This window comes from Lipotes vexillifer, unplaced genomic scaffold (genome assembly GCF_000442215.2).
Source record: "Lipotes vexillifer unplaced genomic scaffold, Lipotes_vexillifer_v1.1 scaffold1679, whole genome shotgun sequence".
Lineage (NCBI taxonomy): Eukaryota > Metazoa > Chordata > Mammalia > Artiodactyla > Lipotidae > Lipotes > Lipotes vexillifer.
The window spans coordinates 910,908-937,252 of NW_006796614.1; the positions used below are offsets into that span (position 1 = coordinate 910,908).

Consider the following 26,345-nt stretch of genomic DNA (forward strand, 5'->3'; position numbering starts at 1 on the left):
GAGGGATGCAGTAGAAGGGGCTGTTTATACTTTACTACAGTATATATTTATGTATGTGTTTTCCATAAGTCATAAACTCCTTAAAATCAGCAACTGTTGTGTATCTCTTCTCCAGTATTGTCAATCAACAGATATTTAATTGAATTAAATACAAAAATATTATCCCTCCTTTAATTTGAAAATGTTTTTGTAATTTTCACATATTTATTATTAACACTTCAACCATCAAATAGTTTTTTGAATAAAAATTAGAGCAATAAATGCCCGATATTTTTACTGACTCATTATACTTTTTTTTTTTTTTTTTTTTTTTGCGATACGTGGGCCTCTCACTGTTGTGGCCTCTCCCGTTGCGGAGCACAGGCTCCGGACGCGCAGGCTCAGCGGCCATGGCTCACAGGCCCAGCCACCCCGCGGCATGGGGGATCTTCCCGGACCGGGGCATGAACCCGCGTCCCCTGCATCGGCAGGCGGACTCTCAACCCCTGCGCCACCGGGGAAGCCCCCATTATACTTTGTACTGTGATGATTTTCTAAATATGCAGTTGCATTGACAATGACCTCATCTTAGTTGTTTAGAATCATTTTCTTCATTGTAGATATAAAGATTCAGGAACAACAGCCATTTAAGAAAGAGCTATGATAAACGCAATCATATAACATTTTCAAAAAATTTGGAATAATCATTAATATATTTACAATAAGTAGTTACAGATTCATGCTAAATATAAAGTTTTGTTAACTATATTCACACTGAATTTCCTGTATAAGATGTCTAAATATAAAAAAACTAACTTATTTTTGAAATTAATTACACATCTATTAAATGACAAAATGTAAAAGACAATTAAGATCATATTAATACAGAAACATTATGCCCTTAGTTCTCAGATGATGGATTTTCACATCGAATTTCAAATGTACAAACTAACAAAGAGATTCACATTTTGAAAATATGCAAAAATTGGGTCAGAACTAAATCTAGATAGTTGGGTTTGTACGTCACTGATAATGGCCAATGACATTAGGCATGTGTGGTTTGATTATATTGATTCTATGAATACGATCCTCCCTCCTTTCAATAACAAGGCCTCATTTACACAACAGTAAGAAGATATGATGCAACCCTGGGAAGCTCATTCTCTGAGTTCATATTTACTAATATAGGACATAGATATTAGAGTGTACTGTGCCTTCTTCATGTTGTATCGCATAAGAAATTTTGCACTCTGCTTAGTAAGTGTGGTTTTCCCTCACAAATTGTTTGCTTTTGAGACTATGAACTAATAATGTTCTCCAGATTTGTTTAGGTTCCCAGGTGGATTAAAGCCAAATTTAATGTCGATTTTAACAAGTATATAAGAATACAGAACATGACTTTTGTATATTAACTTTGCTATTGGTTTCAACTTGCTCTTCCATTATTTTCTCTTAACACAGTTATCCTTATTCTCATTTATTTTATTTACTGTGTAAATCATGTTTTTATGCTACATCATCTTTTTTTTTAAATTAGCTATAAGTCAAATACAAATATATAATAAGCGACCTTAAAATTGTAACTTAGTGGGGCTTCCTTGGTGGCGCAGTGGTTGGGAGTCCGCCTGCTGATGTGGGGGACGCGGGTTCGTGCCCCGGTCTGGGGGGATCCCACATGCCGCGGAGCGGCTGGGCCCGTGAGCCATGGTTGCTGGGCCTGCGCATCTGGAGCCTGTGCTCCGCGGCGGGAGAGGCCACAGCAGTGAGAGCCCCGGAGCAATAAATGAAGGGAAAACTGTCTTACTCAAAAATACAAGGAATTAGTGACATAAATATGGAACCATTAAAAGCTATAGATAAAATACTTATTTTTCAAGACTCCTTCAATATTTAAGATACTAAGTGCCAGTTTTACATACATAACAATTATATACTAAAAAAGCAAATTATTTGTTTTGTTGAGTCACATCTGCACTTGGGAAAATCCTAAGAAAAGTGACTATAGAAAGATTTTAGACTTCAAGCACACTGAGCAATAGACCAAAAACGTAGAATTTCTGAAGGCATTCAAATTTCAACATTTAAATTTTGTCTTCTATTATTAACTGCACAAAAGATCTTTCATCACTGAATGGCTCAAACACAAACACACACTTAACATAACTTACTAAGGTGACCAATAATACTGCATAGGAGAGAAAGAGCCGAAGCCAAAAATGTATGAAGTGTCCTTCTAGAATGATTCCTATAAAAATTTTGTTTACTGTGCTTTCTTAGCACACAGAAAAAGGACTTTTCACATGAAGCTAGTCCACAGAGCTAGCCATGTGTCACATGACATTACTCAATGTCATTTTCCTAAATTATTTTGCCTTATCTTTGGAGTGATGGCTTTACAAAGAGCAATAGAATACCAGATGGTCACTGGTGTGGTTCACTGAGTTTATATCCTAGTAGGAAATTAAGTGATTGCTCTTCAAGGTTCTTATCATGCATTGAACAATCTATTTCACCACAGGGAATTCTGAAGCCGTCAATATATTTTTGGCTAAGCATGTTCCATCATCTTTTCTGTAAGTCATGGTCCCAAATAATCATGTGAATGATTTGTGAGCACTGAGACAGTATAATTTTTCTTTCTTTCTATAAGATTTGAAATGTAGGTAAGTGTTAGAAATGAGTATTGCTTAATATTTATAAAATTCTGTTTTTATTTTGGGTATAACATTATCAAACTATTTTGTTATTCTTCAAAAATATAAACTTTCCTCAAGCAATATGGATCTTTCATTTAGAAAAATACTTTAAATTCTTACACATCAAAACAAATAAACAAAAAACTCTAAATAAACAAAAGTCTCCACAGAAATATATGGCTTAAAGTTACACAGAATAGGCATAAACAATTAAAGACTCAGTTGCCTCAAAAAGAAACTGATTTTTCTGTTTGATTTTCAAAATACACATTTGTCAGCATCTTTCTAGGAACTGTAGAGAAAGAGAAAGAAGTGGAAATCATTCCATTAAGGAAAAAAACACAAACATCTATAAATTTAACAATACATTATAATAACATGTAATACCAAAAAAATACAGACTTAATGACCATTTCTTTATTGTCAAATAAAATGGATTAATTCAAAATGAGAATGACATATGAAGGAACAAAAAACTTGGACAATACAGTAAGGCAACAAAAACGTTTGACTTTTTATATACAGGATGGAAAAGGAAAAAATAGTAAACAGCTTCCTGAACGGAGGAAGATGTAACTCACAAACACCTAGTGGGGAAAATAATGTGTGAACTGAATGTTAAAGAGAATGCTGACTGCTAATTGCAGCAGCAGACAATTATATGGTAAATATATAGAAATCCCTGATTTTCTTTTCTAAATATCAGAAATACACAGAAGGCCAGCACCTATTTCTTATACAAGAATGCCACTCTATCTTTCTGCATGGAATTAAAGTACACACATTTGGACAATAACCCAGATCACCAAATACATCATCTTCCAAATAAAAGTTCCCATATTCAATAGACTATGAGTTTCATGAGGCCTGGGGCTGTTTCAGTTATCATGGCTCTTAGCTGTATGGCATGTGCATAGTGACTTCTTAGTAGATACCAGTTTAATTACTGAATATATTTCAAATGTGAGAACTTCCAGAAATTAATGACTCAGAAATGCTGTTACCCATGAGAAACATATTTTCACCACTGATGTTTATTACTTGATGATCCCAACCTAATGTGTTAGGCTAAGGTGGGGTTTAAAGTTCCCCTTAACTACTACAACTCTGAGAAAAAGTCATTCCTCTGCCTGTATATCATAGAATGGATATATCTAGATTGGTTTTCAAATACCTGTTTTGATGATGACTATCATCAAGTAAGAAGTAAGGCAGTAATCACTACTTGTTGAATATTATGGAGTCTGTATTTTATATATATTAACTAATATAATCCTCATTATAGTAACTATCAAGTAGTAAGGACTCCCCTATCATACAGATGAGAAAACTGAGACCTGAAACACTAAATATCCACATAAAGATTCTATATCTTCTCAGTGGCAGACATGTAAAGGAAACCAAAGCTTTTTTTAGACCAAAGTCCACTCTTTGCAGACTTTTTTACTCTCTTGTTTTAAAGAAAATATTTTGGAGCTATAGGCATATGTTTAACTGGCAATGGATATTTTAAAATATTCTAAACACATATATAACACAAGTGGTAGCTATTACTTTTATATTGTTTTTTAAATTATTTTTTCATGTATTTGAAACAATTTGTAATTTTTGAGTACCTTCTATGTGCTAAGCATTATAGAAACATTTTTAAAATGTTATCTCATTTAATCCAGTCTCTCTAACATTTACAATCTCCTGAGATAAGTAAAAATATTCAATTTTTGATAAAAGAAACAACATTCCAGTAATATGTGGCAGGATCTTATACCCTTAAAGACAAGTCTTGCAACCTTTGCTCCATCATACTGGACACTACTAAGACAATTTAATCAGGACATTTTCATCCTTTTAATCACACAAATGAACTTTTCAGAACAAGGTTAGGGTACATGAGAAGGTTGGCCTGATTGTTGATAGAACAGCCTACATTTTCCTGGGAGAGATGAAGAAAAAGCAAGTGACCTGAGACACTTGTCAATTTTTCCTTGTAGCCTGACATCACTAGGATTTTGGTAGTCTTTGAGGTGATAAAATAACCCCATTATCAAATGATTTACGCTTCTCTTGCTTGTTTATTAAAAGGCATGCAGAAAATGTTTTCCTCATTACTATTAAATACAGCCGTTCACATAAAGATACCAGATCCCTTTATGTGAAATGATAAGGCTAATGAAATATTCTGTGCCCAGATAACGTTGTCAAGATAGTAATGGAAAGTGTGGTAGAAAAATTCAAAGTTACACTTAATTTATGTGTAACTTTCACATGCACTTTTATTAGTTTGCCCCAGGTTGTGTATACCAAAATGCCATTCTGAATATAGAATATCATCATGAATTTTAGAATGGTTAATCTAGGACTAGCAAATCCATTTCACCTTGTCTGCCAACTGCTCTTAATTTGTAAGAAGTGTTGGGAGCACAGAGTTGAGAAGGACTCTGAGGCCACATTAAAGCTCAGTGAAATAAATGGCATGGAATGTCTATCAAAGGGAGAAGTGCAGAACAAGTATGTATGCCAGGTATTTTCATTCCAGACTTAGTGCACAGGAATTTGGTTTCACTTTTTACGGAATATTGTTTAGCCCAGCATCAAGCAGTTAAATGCCTTTACAAATACTAGCAGATGGTGTTGATAAAATTCATCATGCTTGTGAACACAAAAACCCTTGCACCATACTCTCTAGGTTGATGAAGCATTCATTTTTCTTAAACTATCATGGTTAGGGATCACCAAAATAACTCTCTAAAAGCAAAGGTTTCATCAAGGACAGAATATGTAAACTCCAGGGAAAGCAATAAGCAGATCATTACAATGTTATCAGCCCCCTGCAAAGTTATAAATTAAAGAATCAGTGTGCTATCAAGTGGCAAAGAGTAGAGAAGGGAAGCCATGGACTGAATAGTCTTTTTATTTTTTTTCAAAAATGGCAAACACAAAATCCAAATTCACTATCCCTCTACTCTTAAGTTTTAATTTAAAAAAAAATGTCTAGGGGTAAATTGCTCCTTAGAAAACTAGATCATACGCTCTATGACTTCATAGACACCACCTTTAGCCAGTGAATATTAGTAATACATGAGAACTACTTTTGAGGCTAGAAAGGAAAATTATTGCCTCATTGAAAAAGTTCTTGCTCTGTACAGTTTGTATTTTTAGTAAGTCCTCTGTGAAATTTTCTCTTAAAGCACTGTTCCAACCTCAACTCCCTTCCACTCAACTGGGAGAAATTAAGGTCTTCCTTATCAAGGTGCCTAACATTCCATAGATTCTGATATTAAAGCAATTATCACACATTACTGTAACTACTTGATTACACTAGAACCCACTAGAACTGGGTTCTTAAATGCAAGACGTGTTTCTTAATCATATTTTGATCCTCATCACATGAAATAATGCTTTGCACAGAGCAGGCCCTTAATAAATATATTTGAATGAGTAAATGTATTCATCAGTATTATTGATAAAGAGAAAAAAAGGTAAGCTTGGCAAAATGAAGTTGAGGAGACAGAATTTCAAAAAAACAATGGGCGCCATTTTTTGATAGATAAAAGCCATAGAGGTTAGAATGGGAGTCAAAGAAAATATGCCTGAAGGGACTTGAAGATGATGAGTAGGGAAGTAGAGCATACGCCCTGGCAAAAACAAACAAAATGGCAACAAAATCAACAACAAAACCAGAAGTGCTGGTTGGAAGATTAGACTTGGATATAAGTATAAATGATATTATCCATCAAGAATTTATTGACTGTAATTCCTTTTTTTAAAGAGAAGATGGTAACAAGTGCTAAGGAAAAGTGGAAAGACAGAGCTACATAAATAACTTTGTATGTAACTGACACTTTACATATGCTATCATATTAAACTCCAACAGTACTGTGATTTTGGTATTTCTATCTATTAATTCTATTATAGCTAAAGAAATAGTTTCTAAAATAATGTAATTTTTGCTCAAAGGCCCTAGTAGGTAAGTGGAAGAATGAGTATTTAGATTCAGATCTCCCTGACCCCATAGGCTCTTAGCTGAAGGGAAAAAAGGAGCCCCACAAAGGAAATTAACTCTAAGACAGTGTTGGGAATACTCCACTGAAACCTCTTAAAACACTTCTTGGTTTTAAGTACCTTAATAAGTCCTTTTGATTTAGGGAGTTTTATGCATTTAAAAAATTGACTAAACATTTTTGGACTGATTCACATATAAAACTCCATTTACTCTCTTGTTATTAAACATTTTTGAAGAGAGATGCAAATAATTTTGGTGAAATATCAAAGGGATAACAAGCTAAGGCTTTGGAACCTGACAGAATGGGTTCAAATCTGGCATTCCCCCCACCACCACACCCCAAATCAGGAAAAATTTCTTCATCAGACTCTAATGTTTCTGTACATCTTGCAAGCAGAGATTCAAACTGTCCTTCTCTTTGTACCAAACTATCTTTTCAAAGGTATTTGTCCTGAAGCTCATGATTCCTCTCCTATAACAACACATACTACATATGCAGATATCTCACACTCTTCATACATTCTATGGGAACTGGGGCTTGGAGAACTGGCACAAATGCTGATGCTCTGTCTCCTGACACTTCTGTGAATAATAAACTCTCCTTTGTTTCTGACCCGAGTCTTGTGTCTTCTATAACTATCCAAGAAACTATGGCAGAGAAATCGTTAATTCCAAGTAAAATCTCAAACTCTTCATGGTTCTTGACATTTACTGAGTAACCTTGAACAATTTTTTTTAATTTTTGAGCTTCAGTTTCATACTGTGAAATTTAAAAGTGAGCATGCTTATAAATTTCCTTATATACTATAAATACTTAAGCAAACAGTAGTTAATTAGCAGTCATAGAAGAAGATAGGGGTGCCATCAGCATCCTGGTGGAACGAGAGATGCTCTCTTTGTCTCTCCTCTTCAAACTACAACCAGTAAAAATCCATAACTCAACAAATATGACTTGGCCCAGCATACCAGGGTGCTGGAGAATTCCACACATCTGTACATGTAAAGGTGGGTGGACTGGAATACATAGAGAAGGCAGAATCAGAAGAAAAGCAGAGACAGTGCCTGAGATCCTGAACCCCCAACCACAGCAGCTGAGCACACAGTCCCAGAGAACCTGGTAGCAGCAGGGAAGGAGGCATACATAACTCCAGCCTCCCAGCCACAGTGGCTCCCAGGCTCACAGGGAACCAGGCAGCAGTGGCAGTTGAGCCTGCAACTGGTCTCTCCATCCATGAAGGTGCCTACCACTGAAGCCCTGCCCATCCACAGCAGTAGCACATGCAAACCTAATAACCCCAGATGCAGTAGAGGCAACCGAGACTCCAGCTCACTCCCTATTCTCCTACTCCCTCTGCTGTAGCAGAGCCTGAGACTCAGGAGATCCTGGGCACAGAGTAGGTTCTTGCCATCCCAGTGCCCCAGGTAATGATGCCAGCTGTAACAGCATCATTAGCAGCAGCGAGGCACAAGCAGCTACAATGATGGCACAAGGCAATACCTCTAGCAGAGGTGGTAGAGGGTGGAAAGTGCTGATTCTCAAATATAACTACAGGCAGCTCAGGTAAGAGAAACCAAAAACAGTGCTATAGCACAAGCTACTGAAAAACAAAAGAAAGGCCTCTGACTACTAATCTGTTAAATCATTAGAATCAAGGGAAAAAAGAACATTCATCGAAAGAAGAAAAGTGTCCACTACCTTCAAATGTTCCGGCATAAGAACAGCTCATCAAGCCCCATGAAAAACCATGGTAACACAGCATCACAAAACAGAAAATTCTCCAGAAACCAAACTTAAAGTCACACTTATGGAGAATTATCCAGAACCCAATAGCACATTAAAAGGATCATACAACATGATCAAGTGGGATTTATCCCAGGGATGCAAGGAGTTTTCAATATCCACAAATCAATCAGTTTGATATACCACATTAACAAACTGAATAAAAACTATATGATCATCTCAATAGATGCAGAAAAAGCTTTTGATAAAATTCAACATACATTTATGAAAAGAACTATCCAGAAAGTGTACAAGGAAAAACCCTCAACATAATAAAGGCCATATATGACAAACACACAGCTAACATCATACTCAATGGTGAAAAGCTGAATATATTCCTGCTAAGATCAGGAACAAGACAAGAATGCCCACTCTTGCCACTTTTATTCCACATAGCTTTGGAAGTCCTAGCCACAGCAATCAGAGAAGAAAAGAAAGAAAAGGAATCCAAATTAGAAAGGAAGCTGTAAAACTGTCACTGTCTGCAAATAACATAATACTATACATAGAAAATCCTAAAGATGCTACCAGAAAACTACTAGAGCTCATCAATGAATTCAGTAAAGTTGCAGGATACAAAATCAATGTACAGAAATCTGTTGCATATCTATACACTAACAATAAAATAGCAGAAAGAGAAATTAAGAAAAGAATCCCATTTACCATCACATCAAGAAGAATAAAATACCTACAAATAAACCTACATAAGGAGGCAAAAGACCTGTACTCCAAAAACTATAAGATGCTGATGAAAGAAACTGAAGACCACACAAGCAGATGGAAAGATATACCATGTTCTTGGATTGGAAGAATCAATATAGTTAAAATGATCATATAACCCAAGGCAATCTACAGATTCAATGCAATACCTATCAAATTACCAATGGCGTGTTTCACAGAACTGGAACAAATTTTTTTTTTAATCTGTATGGAAACACGAAAGACCCCAAATAGCCAAAACAATTATGAGAAAGAAGAATGGAGCTGTAGGAATCATGCTCCCTGACTTCAAACTATACTGCAAAGCCACAGTTATCAAAATAGTATGGCACATGCACAAAAACAGACACATAAAAATGACAGAAAGTCCAGAAATGTTCCCACACATTTATGGTCAATCTACAACAAAGGAGGCAAGAATATACAATGGAGAAAAGACACTCTCTTCAATAAGTGGTGCTGGGAAAACTGGACAGCTACATGAAAATGAATGAAATTAGAACATTCTCTAACACCACATACAGAAATAAACTCAAAATTGATTAAAGACCTAAATGTAAGACTGGATACTATAAAACTCCTAGAGAAAAACATAGGCAAAAACACTCTTTGACATAAAACACAGCAATATTTTATTGGATCTGTCCCCAAGGATAATGGAAACAAAAGCAAAAATAAACAAATAGTATCTAGTTAAACTTAAAAGCCTTGACACAGCAAAAGAAACTATAAACAAACTAAAAAGACAACCTATGGACTGGGAGAGAATATTTGCAAACAATGCAACCAACAGGGGTTAATTTCTAAAATATACAAACAGCTTATACAACTCAATATCAAAAAAACAAACAACCCAGCCAAAAACTGCACAAAAGACCTAAATAGACATTTCTCCAAAGAAGACATACAGATGGCCAACAGGCACATGAAAAGGTGCTCTACCTCACTAATTATTAGAGAAATGCATATCAAAACTACAATGAGGTACCACCTCACACCAGTCAAAATGGCCATCATCAAAAAGTCAACAAATAATAAACGCTGGAGAGGATGTGGAGAAAAGGGTGTCCTCCCACACTGTTTTTTTTTGGTTTTTTTTTTTTGTTTGTTTGTTTTTTTTGCGGTACACGGACCTCTCACTGTCGCAGCCTCTCCCATCGCGGAGCACAGGCTCCGGACGCACAGGCCCAGTGGCCATGGCTCACGGACCCAGCCGCTCCATGGCATGCGGGATCTTCCCAGACCGGGGCATGAACCCGTGTCCCCTGCATCGGCAGGTGGACTCCCAACCACTGCGCCACCAGGGAAGCCCCCTCCCACACTGTTGATGAGAATGTAAATTGGTGCAGCCACTGTGGAGAACAGTATGGAGGTTCCATAAGAAACTGAAAATAGAGCTACCATATGATCCATCAATCCCACTCCTGGGCATATATCCAGAAAAGATTAAAACTCTAATTTGAAAAGATATATGCACCCCAATGTTCATAGCAGCACTATTTACAAGAGCCAAGACATAGAAGCAACCTTAATGTCCATCAACAGATGAATGGATAAAGCAGACACAGCACACGTATATACATATATATACACATATATATATACATACACACACATATATTTATAAAATATTCCATTACATGTATAATGGACTGTTACTCAGCCATAAAAAGGAATGATGTAATACCATTTCCAGAAACATGGATAGACTTAGAAATGATCATACTAAGTGAAGTAAGTCAGAGAAAGACAAATATCATACAATATAACTTATATGTGGAATTTTTAAAAAATGATACAAATGAACTTATTTACAAAACAGAACTAGACTCAGAGACAGAATACAAACTTATGATTACCAAAGGGGAAGGCGGGAGGGATAAATTGGGAAATTGTGAATAACAGATATATAAAATAAACACCAAGGACCTACTGTATAACACAGGGAACTACATTCACTATCTTTCAATAACATATAATGGAAAGTAATATGAAAAAGAATAGACAGATATAACTGAATCACTTTGCTGTACACCTGAAACACTGTAAATCAACTATACTTCAATAAAAGAAGACTACTTTATTTATGAGATGTTTTATATAAACCTCATGGTAACCATAATACATAAATCTAGAGCAGAGACACAATAAGGAAAGAAAAAAGAAACTGAGAACTATATCATAGAAAATCACCAAAATAAAATGGCAAACAGAAACAACAGAAAAAAAGAAATAACAGAGATATAGAGCAACCAGAAAAAAAAAAAAAGGAAGTACGAATGTAAATGGACTGAATTCACCAACTGAAACACAGAGTGGATAGACAGAATAGAACACAACAGCCAACTATATGCTCTCCAGGAGACTCAACTCAGCTCTAAAGACAAGCACAGACTCAAAGGGAAGGGATGGAAGATGACACTCTAAGCAAATGGCAGCCAAATGAAAGTGGATGCAGCCATATTCATATGAGACAAAAGAGAATTCAAACCAAAAAATGACAAGGAGACAGATATGGAAATAATATAATGATAAAAGGTACAATTCATCAAGAAGACACAACAGTTATTAATACATATGCCCCTAACATAGGAGCACCAACATATATAAAACAATTATTAACAGAACTAAGTGAGAAACTGAGAGCAACAAAATAATAGTAGGGGATTTTAACATCCCACTTACATCAGTGAATGATGATCCAGAGAGAAAGTCAACAAGGAAACAGTGGCCTTAAATGAAACACTAGATAAAATGGACTTAGTAAATTTACAGAACATTACATCCAAATGCAGAACACACAGCCTTCTCAAGTGCACATGGAACATCCCAAGGATAGAGCATTTCTTGGGAAACACACAAAAAAAGTCTCAGTAATTTAAGAAGACTGAAATCATACCAAACATCTTTCCTGATCACAATAGTATGAAACTAGATATCAATTACAAGAAAGCTAAAAAAAATCACAAATATGTGAAACATAAACAACATGCTACTGAACAACTATTGGATCAATGATGAAATCAAAGGAAGATAAAAAATACAACTGAAGACAAATGAAAATGAAAATACAACATACCAAAACTTATCAGATACAGCAAACATGGTACCAAGAGGGCAGTTTATAGCCAAACAGCCCTACCTCAGGAAATAAGAAAAATATCAAATATACAATCTAACCTAAGAGAACTAGGGAAATAAAAAAGAACAAATCCCAAACTGAGTAGAAGGGGAATCATACAGATCAGAGTAGAAATAAATGAAAAGAGACTAACTAGACAATAGAAAAGATCAATGAAATTAAGAGCTGGTTCTTTGAAAAGATAAACCTTTAGCTACAATCACTAAGGAAAAAAAAAGAAGAAAGAAGGTGTATATAAATAAAATCTGAAAAGAAAGGGCAGAAGTAACAAAAGATATCACAGAAGTACAAAGGATTATAAAAGAATACTATGAACAGCTATACACCAACAAATTGGACAATCAAGAAGAAATGGATACATTCTTAGAATCATACAATGTTCCAAGACTAAATCATAAAGAAATAAAAAATTTGAATAGACAGAAAACTGATAAGATAATTAAAACAGTGATCAAAAACCTCACAAAAAAACAAAATTCCAGATCCATAATGGCTTTTCAGGTGAATTCTACCAAATATTCAAAGAATATTTAACACACATTCTTCTCAAATTTTTCCAAAAAATTGAAAAGGAGGAATGCTTCCTAACTCATTTTATGAGGCCAACATTACCCTGATACTAAAACCAGACAAGTACACACAAGAAAAGAAAATTACAGGACAACATCTGATGAACATATATGCAAAAATTATGTTACTATTAATGTTACTATTTATGTTACTATTAAAATTATGTTACAACAAATATTACTAAACTGAATAAAAACAATGCATTTTAAGAGAGCATACATCATGATCAAGTGGGATTTATTCCTAGAATTAAAGGATTGTTCAACATCTGCAAATCAAGCAATGTGAGATATATATATATATGCACACACACGTATCTGTGTGTGTGTATATACATACACACACACATATATCACGTTAACAAAATGAAAAATAAATACATGTTCCACTCAATAGATACAGAAAAAGCATCTGACAAGATTCGACACACATTTATGACAAAAAACTCTCAATAAAATAGGTATAGAAAAGAGTATTTCAATGTAATAAAGGCCTAGAAGACACAAAGCAATGGAAAGATATTCCACGCTCAGCTCATGGATTAACACTGTTAAAATGTTAGAAGAATTAATATTGGAAGAATTAACATTGTTGAAGTATCCATACTACCTAGAGCAATCTACAGATTCAATGAAATCCCTATCAAAATTCCAGCAACATTTTTCACAGAAACTGAACAAAAAGCCCTAAAAATTATATGGAACCACAAAAGACACTGAGTGGCTGAAGCAATTCCAAGGAAAAAGGACAAAACTGGAGATATCACACTGATTTCAAATTACATTACAAAGCTATAATAATCAAAACAGCATGATACTGGCAGAAAAACATACATAGAGCTCAAATGGAGTAGAATTGAGAGCCCAGAAATAAAAAACTACGTATACATGGAAAATTAATTTATGACAAAGCAGCAAAGGACACACAATTGATAAAGGATAGTCTCTGTGGTGAAAGGCACTGTGAAAACTGGACAGCCACATGCAAAAGAATGAAATTAGACCGCTATTTTATGCCATATACAAAAATCAGCTCAAAATGGATTAAAGACTTGAATATAAGACCCAAAACCATAAAACGCCTAGAAGAAAGCATAGACAGTACACTGTTTGTCATCGATCTTAGCAATATCTTTCTGGATATGTCTCCTAAGGAAAAGGAAACAAAAGCAAAAATAAACAAATGGGGCTACATCGAACTGAAAAGCTTCTGAACGGCAAAGCAAAGGACCAACAAAATGAAAACACAACCTAATGAATGGGAGAAGATATTTGCAAATCCTATAATAAATAAGGGGTTAATAACCAAAATAGAAAAAGAACTCATAAAACTCAACAACAACAACAAAACCTGATCAAAAAATGGGCAGATAACTTGAGATCATGATTTCTCCAGAGAATTTTTGTGGGCAAGATTCATGCACGAATTCAGCTAATGTTGAACATGTTCTGTCTTCCAGGCTATGTACTTTGTACCTTTGTCTACATTAGTATATTACTGTTTTCCCCATAATACAAGTGATCCTTATTAGTATCGATAATAAATTACACAGCATTCTTAATTTCAAAAATTCCCATGCTAAGCTCTGTACCAGAAATCTTTAAAAGATTCATAAATTCAGTCAATATTTCAAAATGAAAACAAAATCATGACTTTGACAGCCTAACTAAATTTCTAAGCATCATAAACTCCATGTTTTTCCAGTACAAACATCAAGACATATATACACAATGTATGTATAAATATGTATAGAAATATAAAAATATAATCCATTGTCTCATTTCACAAGTAATGTTGTCCTAAGTGTTTTTCTTAATATTTCATGTACTGTTTGTGCTTTTTTCTAAACTTCAGATTTTATAAAAGAAACAAGCACCAAATGTTTTGCAAATATACTGTCTGATTATCACTCTTATTTTTAAAATATTTTCATTATGTCAAATGAATATTCAGTCAACATAAAAATAAACATTATTTTTTTCTTTACCTCTACAGATGGGAACAGGAAAATCCCATGAGGCTGTATTAACTGAACTGGCTATACAGGTGAGTTGAGGGTGGCCGTCAAGGATATATCCAGTTACACAGCTGTAGCGGATCTTGTCCCCAACATCGAACTTTGTACCATATAGCACACCTTTGGGTGGAACTCCTGGGTTTCCACAAGAGCTACTCTGCAACTCTATAGAAAGGAGGGAAAAGGAGAGTTTACAGTTATTTTAATATATATTTTAACATTTTACATTTATAAAATTATATGTAGATACAGGTGTCTTTCTTTTTTCCTCTTAAAAAGATTTACTGAAAAATGGAAATGTCTGCTATTTCAATTACATAAACAGAGAAGTATGGGAAAGGAATGAAATTTTACTGAATAGATATTAGGTGTCATTCTTTGTGCCAGCAAAATTTAGATATTTTATATTGTTTAAGTTTGTGGCAATTTTTTAAATTAGTATTTATTACTCATATTTCACAGATAAAAAGATCAATACCATTTATGTGGCTTCTTCAAAGTTACATTCTACTAACATAATACTATGCAAATCAAGTTTCATCAGTATGCTCTCCATTACTCTGATGCTTCTACTTAACCCTAAACCATGAACATTTATCTGAAAAAAAAATATACAGTCTGGAAGCTTTTTTTCACTTAAATAAGAAAAATATAGTGCAGCAAAAAATGGACATATTTTTGAAGTTGGAGAGATTGGAATAGAATTCCAGCTCTAATATGTGTTTAACCTGGAGAATACAATGAGAATTATCATAGTAAGTGCATACACTTGTGAAGTTTTAATTAGATCAATAAGCAAAATATCGGGAAATTGTCTGATATTCACCTATTGCTCTGTTATTTTATTAGTTGATGCTTAAAAGTTTACAAGTATACAAATATAAGAGATTTTTTAAATAATATTCATCTCATAGAAAAATACATTTTCACTTTAAGTGAAAGAAATAGAAAAAATATAAAGAAATAGCAGAAGTTGGGGAGAATTATTTTTTCTTATAGTATATTCTAAATTTCCTATTATATTACCTTTACATTATATTACTTTTATACTACAAATAATAATCAAAAGAAATACAAACAGTAAGGAATGAATGGACTAAAAGGTATTCCAGTTTGAGTAAAGTCTATGGCTTACTTAATAGTATTATACAAATGTTAATTGCCTAGTTTTGATAACTGTGCTATGGTTACATAAGCAGTTAATATTAAGAAAAGCTGGATAAGAGTAAGTATATGGGAACTCGGTACTTTTTTCACAATTTACCTGAAAGTCTGAAATTACTGCAAAGTAAAAAGGTAAAAAAGATGTCACAATGCCAAAAAAAGTATGTTTCCAATTAGCCTTGATATTCATCCTATTTGTTCAGTTAGTATTCCATGCAATATCATTTTACATTAAATCAAATAATTATAAACCACTAATATTGAAAATATCAATAACAATAGTAAGTAAAAATACAATACCAAAATCAAACACACTTCATAAAATGTAGATATAACTGTACAAAAGCAATCATAATTTATTGATAATTGGTACCATAAACAAAGCTGAAATTTTATATTTTTACCCATAATATGCTTATAGTACTTTTGAGAGTGTTTCTTAAGTGAATTTTTTTTTTTCTGTTTAATTCTTCAAGAGTACTGAAAAGAAAAAAATCAGTGATGAATTTCCAACGAGGTCAATCAGTGAGAAGTGTATTGAGGATTCATAGAACTTGCCCTATATACATTAGAAATGAAGTATATACTTTTAGTTTAAAGCAACTATTTTAGGTTCTCAATCCTAGAAAAGAACTTGACTAATATTAATTAAATATCAATGGTTTCTATAAATAACAGGCAATTTCCTTAAGCTTCCTCACCATTTAATTATACATTATAAAGTGATATCTGTAAAATATTTTAAAATATCTGTAATCAAGATTAATGATTTCTAACATCTCACTTTACTATTTTTCAAAGGCATATTTTATAGATTCATTTTCAGTAAAATTTAAAACATATTTATTGTCTATAAATTTTCAGCCATTCTTTGCAAAATACTTTTGCAATGAACAGTTTATTTTGAGATAGTTAATTTTTTAGAAAATTCATGTTTGCTGTAAGAGATGGTGATTAATAGATGAGATGTTTGCTGTAAGAGATGGTGAGGTTAATAAGTTTTGATGAAATGAGTAAGAATTCAACCCCTTGAATATAGTAATAAAAAAGGAAATACTTTTAATGAAACTACCACTTGTGTCCTTAGATTCAATTCACTCCTTTCCCTCTCACCCCTAAGAAATAATTAAGGTCAGGACTTCAATTATCATGAAGTTATATATCTAGGGGAAAAAGCAGTTTCCAAATTATTTTACAAGAAGTGGTTAGGTGTAGGAATGAAAGGAAGAAAGAAGAAAGTTCTAAATAGTTGCTATACTCAAATTTAACTTTTATTTAAATGAACAAACATGCATTACCCAGAAAAAAGTACCTAAAGCAAAAGGAAAACATGAAGTGAATCAGTGAATTAATAATAACACTGGTTGGAATTTTAATAGATTACCTAATCTAGCCCTTGCTTTGTGGCTGAATTATTTCTAAACCAGAAGACAGATAAGAATTTAGCCTGCTTCGAAATGAAACTCAAAGAAGATAATTCCAAAATATATCTGGTTCTCACCTTCAGAAATTCCTGCTTTCATTTGCCCTTGTTCTTTAACCTTCAAAAACAACAACCTACCCATCATCCTCTGTACATTGAGTAACCCATGAAGACAATTATTAGAATGCTTCACATTCAGGTTTAATACATCCCAATTCTATAGTCATTGATCATGGATTCTATTTTTTGTGCCCTCCCAACCCTTTAATTTGGGACTTCTAAGCTGTTTATGTCCATTTTAAAACGCAGAGCCAAGAAAGATGTGTTACTAACTGGAAGAATTATATAACTCACCATTAAAAAACCTGCTATAGGGCTTCCCTGGTGGCGCAGTGGTTGAGAGTCCGCCTGCCGATGCAGGGGACACGGGTTTGTGCCCCGGTCCGGGAGGATCCCACATGCCGCGGAGCGGCTGGTCCCGTGAGCCATGGCCCCTGAGCCTGCGCATCCAGAGCCTGTGCTCCGCAACGGGAGAGGCCACAACAGTGAGAGGCCCCCGTACCAAAATAAATAGTGCTGCACATTTGAACTTTAAAATAAAATTAGCTTTTTCATTACTATAAGAATTTTAGAACTAGCTTTGGATTAATTTTTAAACACTGTTTCTACCAGCTATCAAGAGTTTGAATTTCGGAAAAAAATGAAGATACACGTGGTAGGTCACGTTCAGTAATACAGATTACAAACTAATCATTAACATACATGGTATTTACAAAGTAATGATATTGTTTATTATGAAATCAATCTTAAAGAAAATAGAGATTTAAGCATAAAATGAAGAATTTTCATGTAATTCATTAAATGTACATGCAAGATAACCACATCGTGCTTGTCACTTCAATGTGTTTCTGAAGCAGATGATTACATCTAAAAGCAGAATTGCTGAACAGACTACAGCTATCTTTCTTCACCAACAGATGACACTAATATATCAATCAAAAGGTTTAGGTGATTAAAATAAAACTACAGAACCTGATAAATCTCATTTGATATTCCATAATGTAAAGTTTAAAATGGGACTGGAGTGTGTTGGTGGGGTACTATCAAGTTATATTCACCATACTGTTGGTTGAGCATTGATCAAAACTTTTAATGCAAAGATTACTAAATAAACTCCCTACATACTAAAGGTTTATTTGAATTTACTCTTGGAATTATGCCACGAGATGTTTGTAGGACAAAACTGAAATACTTAGGGTGGACAGTTTAGTGAATTGAAAAGAAAACTGGAAAACATGTCTGAAGACTTTACACTCAAAATATGTCTCTAAAAATGTCAGAGACCCTTTATTTAATTTTACTGCTCTATCCACAATAAATTATTGTGCATTTGTTGGTAAGATGTATATTTTATTTATCTTCTCTCTTCTCACAGATATTGAAATTATCAGCAAGTAAAAAAAAAAAGGAAGGAATTTGGTAACATAAACTATTCTAAAGTGTAAAGGGTTGTTGATACAGCAAACAATTACTTGGGAGAGATCCAAGATAAACAAAAATCTAACTGAGTTATAGAGGTTAGAGTTTAGTGACACTCATCTATATTAGTTAAAAGGAAACATAACAATAAATTACTTGGTAAATGACACAATTTATTCATCAGAGGCTCTTGAGGATTACCATTAACATTGCTCTGTGATGTGTAACAGGTAAAGCAACACCACCTTCCTTGCTTTCTAAAAATTTACAATTTGAGAATGCTAATAGTCTTAATTGTTGAAATCAGCTCTGAGCCACACTTTAAGCATTCATTTTCCCACCTTACATCTCACAAAATACCCAACACCATATATGATTTCCCTCATTGTACAGAAACGGAAACTGGGAATCAGCTTAAGAAATTTTCCCATGGCCACCCAACTAATGAATTGTAGACTTGTGGTTCAAGCCTGTGTCTCTAACTTAAAAGTCTTAGATCGTTTCAAAATTGCATGCTGTTACACATGAAAAGTAGATATTCTTTCCACAAATGCTTATTAACAGCTATCATGGGCAATATTTGGGGGATACAGTTTTGCAAATGAGAGACATGGCCCTTCCTTCATAGAGTTCATAACTTGATGTTAACCAAGGAAAGAAACGACTACAGAATATTAATTATAATGTAGTAATTGGGATAAAGGAAACATACAGGCTAAAATGAAAGTATATAATTGAGAAAACTTAGTCTACATTAAAAGGAGGTCTGGAAAGAATTTCCTGATGATGTAAGGTTTAAAAACAGGATAAAGAGTTAGCTAGAAGAAAAAAAAAAGGAGAATTATCAAGCATATTCACAATTTTAAAATATAAGACTCAAAGCACTATAATAGTTATTAGACTTGAAAATACAGTGAAGACAGGTCTTATTGATGTGGTAGGGTAGAAACTAAATTGGAAAAAAAGTATTCCAAAAGGGTTGACCAAAAATATATAGGTTCATGTAGTGAATATATATCCTATGCATAAGTCATGAATAGAAAGGAGAGCTATTCTGTCATTAAATGTTACTTTGAGAGAGATACCTTATATAAACTCTTCACAGGAGAAAAACTGAGAGCAAATAATTGGTATCCCTAAATGTATTGTGTTGGCCAAAAGTGCCTTCAGTTTTTAAGTAAAAATAAAAGACACATTTTTCATTTTCACCAAGAACTTTATTGAACAACGTTCACCCTTTTGTTCCACTACTTTCTGCCATTTTTCAGGCAACTTCATAATTCCATCTTCCCAAAATTTATCTTTTTAAGCAAAAACTGTTCCAGGTGACTTTTACAGTCTTCCAAGGAATTGATTTTCCATGAAGAGAATTTTGTAAAGACCAAAATAAATGGAAATCTGAAGTTGCAATGTCTGGTGAATGCGGCAAATGAATCATAACTTTCCAGCCAAGCTGTAACAGTTTTTGCCTGGTCATCAAAGGAACATGTAGTCTTGCGTTATCCTGATGGAAGAGTGTGTGTTTTCTGTTGACTAATTCTGGACGCTTTTCATCGAGTGCTGCTTTCAGTTGGTCTACTTGGGAGCAGTATTTATTGGAATTAATCGTTTGGTTTTCTGGAAGGAGCTCATAATAGAGGACTCCCTTCCAATGCCACCATATACACATCACCTTCTCTGGATGAAGACTGGCCTTTGGTGTGCTTGGTGGTGGTTCATTTTGCCTGCCCCATGATCTCTTCCATTCCACACTGTTGTACAGTATCCACTTTTCATCACCCATCACAGTTTGTTTTAGAAACGGAACGTTTTCATTACGTTTCAGTAGAGAATCGCATGAGGAAGTATGGTCAAGAGGTTTTTTTCGCTTAACTTATGTGGAACCCAAACATCAAAGTGATGAATATAACCAAGCTGGTGCAAATGATTTTCAATGCTTGACTTGGATACTTTGAGTATGCTGGCTATCTCCTGCATGGTAATGTTGATTGTTCTCAATTATGTCTCGATTTGATCGTTATCAACCTCAACTGGTCTACCCAACCGTGGAGATCATTCAGTGAAAACCTCCAGCACAAAACTTCACAAACCACTTTTTACACGTTCGATTAGTCATAGCACCTTCTCCATACACTGCACAAACCTTTTTTTTTTTTTTTTTTTGCGTTTCGGTTGCATTTTTACCTTTCTTGAAATAATATAGCATAATATGCTGAAAATGTTGCTTTTTTCCTTCCATCTTCCATGTTAGAATGGTTACACAAAAATTCACCAATTTTGATGTCTTTTTTTAAATGCACACTGATATGATGGCTGTCACATACAATCTAACAAAATTATTTTGAATGAAGTTAAAGACAACTAAGTGCTACTAGAGCCATCTTACGGAAAAAACCAAAAAAACCCTTTTGGCCAACCCAATACATATAAGCAGAGATTTTCATAGCATGTATGATATGTACTATGTGAGTTTACTAATTGAATACTAATTCAATTTAATATGAATAAGTGCATTAAATAGGATCACCAAAATTAAATTTTAAAAAGGCAAACAGCCAAAATAATGTATGCATACTATTTGGATATGAGAATATCGACTTTACAAGGCTGTTGATATGATTATATAAAACAATATATATAAGTAATTTATATGCTGAGCAAACACTCACCACATGGCAGGCATTATTATTAGCTCAACAAATTGCAACTTTATTATTATTACAATCAATTTTCCATTTGAGACATCTAAATTAGGTGTGATTAAGTTATGATCTACTAAAGATTGGGTCATGCCTTCACTGTGGACAAAAATGTCACCTGCTATATCAGGAAACAAAGGATGTTGCAGCCATCGAGCCATCAGCCACTGCAACCACCCCCAACTGTGCACCCGGAAGGGACTAAGGATGGAGAAAACAGGAGATTGGCCCTAGATAGTTAAGGTGCAAATTAAAGGAATGATTTCAATGAGCCTAGATCCTTGCATCTTCCCGTACATAGAAAAGTGCTAAATTCATTAACTTGAGATGTCTGTTTTTTCTTTAGTTAACAGTAATCTTTTGATGTTCTGACTACCTGTTGTTGTGGGGTTTTTATTTGTTTGTTTTTGTGTTGACTAATTCTGGACGCTTTTCATCGAGTGCTATACTCCTATATATCCTGGCTCTTCCCTTACCTCGTCAGAACAGTCCCTCAGAACTATCTGAGAGGCTCTCTCCCAGGTTTAAGTCCTCAGTATGTCTGCCAAAAAAATATAATTCTCAACTTTCAGGTTATGCAATTTTTTTAAGTCAACATCATTAAATGCTAATTATTCAAGGTGTAATCTCAACTCCTGGTAGAAGATTTGTATAACCAAATTCGCAAAGTGTCACTGATTCATTCATTCTTTAATCTTCTGGTTGGTATCATATCAAGCATCATACCAGGCACAGTGATTATAAAAAGATCTTTGATGTACTGCAGCCTAACAAAACCCCAATAAGTTAAAGAATAAAAAGTTAAAAATACAATTTAAATCCTGAAAGAGTATATATTATAAAGGACTCTAGGAGAAGAGTCATGTTTTCCTTGAAGAAATTCAATAAAACTCTACCAAGTAATTTAGAAAAAGATGAGTGATTTATACTAATAAACACATTAAAACAAACTTGGTTCTAAAAAAAATTCCTATTTCTTAGGAACACATGGATAATTGTGAAAGGCAAGATACTTAACAAAATATCAAGAGGAAAACCTGACCTTGAACACTGGAATGAAAATCAAATGAAAGAATAATGGATATCATGACTATAGAATTGTATAATTATTCAGTCAAATAGATGAAGCATGATCCTGCTGAGATCAATTAACAATGCTTTAAAACACTGTAAAATTATATCTACTACGGGAAGTACAACCATGTTGTTTGTACTTCTTACAGAAAATTAATCTCAGGGTTTTATTTTTCCAGATGATTAAAAATAATTTAGGAGAGGGCTTCCCTGGTGGCGCAGTGCTTGAGAGTCCGCCTGCCGATGCAGGAGACGCGGGTTCGTGCCCCGTTTCGGGAAGATCCCACATGCCGCGGAGTGGCTGGGCCCGTGAGCCATGGCCGCTGAGCCTGCGCGTCCGGAGCCTGTGCTCCGCAAATGGGAGAGGCCACAACAGTGAGAGGCCCGCATAACGCAAGAAAAAAAAAATAAAAATAAAAATAATTTAGGAGAGCATAACATCAAGTTGAACCACCTAGCACCTCTCATCCTGAGACTTCAAAGCACTTAACATACATTTTCCAACTTTTTTTGTGCTATGAAATGTTATTTTATTACAGATACTGAATCATTTCATTCACACAGGACATCAATGGTGTTTGAGAATTCATTTGGAGACTGTGGCTTGACTAAACATTTTGTGAATATTTTGAATCAGTTATTCTATCTATCATGTCCCCATGGACTTTAATTTCAGTATATATAGCCACATGGAATTTACCTCTTTAAACATTTGCTTTCTCACAAGCCTATGAGCATCTTGAAACAGGGGCTCTAATTCATCTTTGTGTATCACGGACTTAGTAATTGATACATTGTGTGGTATTTTGTTGGCAAGCAAAAAAGGATTGCTCAGTTAATTGAGTTATCTCTAATAGAAAAATATAAAAGATGATCATCACACAGAGTTTGTAGGAGTAAATGTTTACACACAAAATAGAAGAGTGTAACTGGTACATAGAAGAGTCATAGGCATATCATGTGTTAAACCTGTGTCATAATTAGCACTGGAACACACTGGCAACATCTTGTATGGGTCAAATTACATAGCTGCATCATTCAAAATTGTTTTCTTATGAAAACGCATTAACTTCTATAAGCCAATTCCTAAACATGAGAATAATTCCTGGTCATGCCACAGTCCTCACTGGGACGCTGAAGATGGAGTGAACATTAGGCCTCATTTGTGATTTTGAAAGACATCCTGAAGCTTCAAATAGGTTCAGATTTGGCAATCAAAAGGATAAACGCCCATTATTATTATTTTTTATTTCTTTAATCTAATGAAAGGGAAGTGAAACAAACTACTGGCTGATAAAGAAGAAATGAGAGCAAACCAGCACTGTTCTAGCTAATCTACCTAAGTGGAGAATAGATTACTAGATTGATGGTGGGGGTGTGAGGAGAAATATGCACATAAATTACAATGTATTTCAAGCAGGAGAAGGAGAAAAGACTACTGTCCCTTTTTTTTTTTCAATTAAGATAAATCTTCTGGTGGGCTAATAATATTTCCAAAGGAACTTAGTGTGAACCAGTGGAAGAGTTAGTGTAAAACCAAATATAAAAATGTGTAACATCATTCTGTTCTGATATTGGGGTGTAGGTAGGGCCCATAGGCAATAGAGATAAGTTCTGAGAGTCAGATCAAGAGTAATCGTTAAATATAATATAGAAAACCCACTGCACAATATCCAGGCAGTCATTTACTGGACATGTACTCTTGATCTGTGAATAAGAGGCACTTAATACCCTTCATTCTCTAATAGCAGTGCCCCTTTTTTGGCAAAATAAATTTTACCACCTAAAATGAACTTATGAAGAACAATACTGTATTTGCTTTGTAAACTAACTACCACTGTATTAAAAGAGATGGGTGGAAAGGTCAGGAAATATGAAAAATGTTATGATTATTTAAAGCTAACTATATCCTGTATAGTTACCAGAATATTAACAAAAGAAAAATATAGAATGGAGGCATATTAGCAGCATCGTCACTATAAAGTTTCTATAAATGGAATAATGCTGCATCTGGCAGGGGTAGCATTTGATAGCGTGATTCAGAATAATAGAAAAATATGAATAGACTTTCCTCTCTGTATGACAGAATTGGGACAAGTATCGGTATTAAGACTTTTTGGATAAAAGTAAATTAATTCTTTAAAATGATGTGTTACACTGATTACAGATAATTTACTAGATTATATATTCATTGAATATGAGAGATACCACTATATTTCAGCAATTAATCAGTTATCAAATAATTATTGAATCCTGAGGTATAAATATCAACGGGGTATAAAAACCATTTTCTGTTCTTTTAGACCTTATAACTCAATAGGAAAAGACATGCGTAATACAATCTTCTGGCAATTAAATAATAAAACTAATTCCAAAAACTGAAAAAATTTTAAGTTATATATTTATATAAAAGGAATAATAGTATATGAAATGAGATGAGTAGTATTTTAGCTGGGGAGGACTCAAGAGAAGTCAAATAAATCACATGAATAAAGGCCCAGAGACAGAAATGTATAAGATGTGGTCAGGGCAATATACAAAACCAATGGCTTAAGCAGAATACCATATATATGAGAAAACACTTCAGAAAAGAATGGTCACACTTCTGAGAGCTTTTAAATTACCTCTCCTAGGGTCAATGCTATGCTAATGCTGCCAAAAGGCCCCCAAATGAAATGACTTAAATAGATAGTAGTTGTTCCCTCTATGTGACTCTATGACCAGTCTAGGCTAGGATGCAACAAACAGCCCGCAGGGCAGGTAATCCGATTCCCAATTGTTTTCTAACCTGTTGCTCTGTCATCCCCTTAGGCACTGTTGTACACTTGCTGAAGCTGGATTGCCAAAAAGGTTAAATTCCAAGCTACTGGAAGTTTAATCAAAGGATGTTCAGAGAAACTCTCCCCTCCTTCCCTTTACTCTTGACACAACCCTTTGTCTTTTCTACACCCTTTGCAAATTCCAAGGTTTCTGGGAGATGGACAGCCATTTTTTATTTGTTTGTTTTGTTTTTCCATTAAGGCCAACTCTAGTTCCTCATGGATCACTGAGCTGTTAAGGGAAGAAAATGAATGGTCAAATTAAATATCCCCATGTGGATAAGGGAAGAAAGGAGAATATTCCACAATTAATGGTCATGGAAATTAATAGATCCTGTTGAACAGGAATTATGAAGACCCTCATACCCTTGAAGACCCTGCTTCTGCTCTTGAGAAGGTGCTCCTTTGTCTTGTGTTGTCTCTTGGGGTTTCCTGTTGAATAGTTCTGCCTTGTCCATATTCTCTGTGGCAACATTTGAAGTGGGTGTGGGAGAGTAGACTATCCTTGGGGCACACAGTTCTTATGTCCTACAACTGTTAATGCAGGTTTGGTGCCTGAAAATTGCCTTAAGGACTGAACGACCAAAGAGTTTTGCAGATGAGTTCTAGGGTTTATTTGGCTAAAATTTCCTCTAAAAACTTAATAGGAACTGGTTTATTTGCTTCCAGTTATTTTCATGTGCCAGTGAACACTCTCCACCCACTCCAACTTGCTTTAACCACTTTTTTTAATTGAGACTACCTTGCATTGATCAGAAGCAATAAGCCTGGGCAGGAATG

At 34.4% G+C, this 26,345-nt stretch overlaps 1 protein-coding gene across 2 annotated transcripts in view; it reads right to left on the minus strand.

Annotated features, from left to right (window-relative positions):
- The window catches only part of CSMD3 (CUB and Sushi multiple domains 3), a 1,097,972-nt gene that overhangs the window by 836,467 nt on the left and 235,160 nt on the right, over nucleotides 1-26,345 (minus strand). For both annotated transcript variants that reach the window (XM_007468748.1, XM_007468747.1), the window contains exon 4: nucleotides 14,878-15,072. In XM_007468748.1, the coding sequence (XP_007468810.1) occupies nucleotides 14,878-15,072 (195 nt within the window). The remainder of the gene's footprint in view (nucleotides 1-14,877; nucleotides 15,073-26,345) is intronic.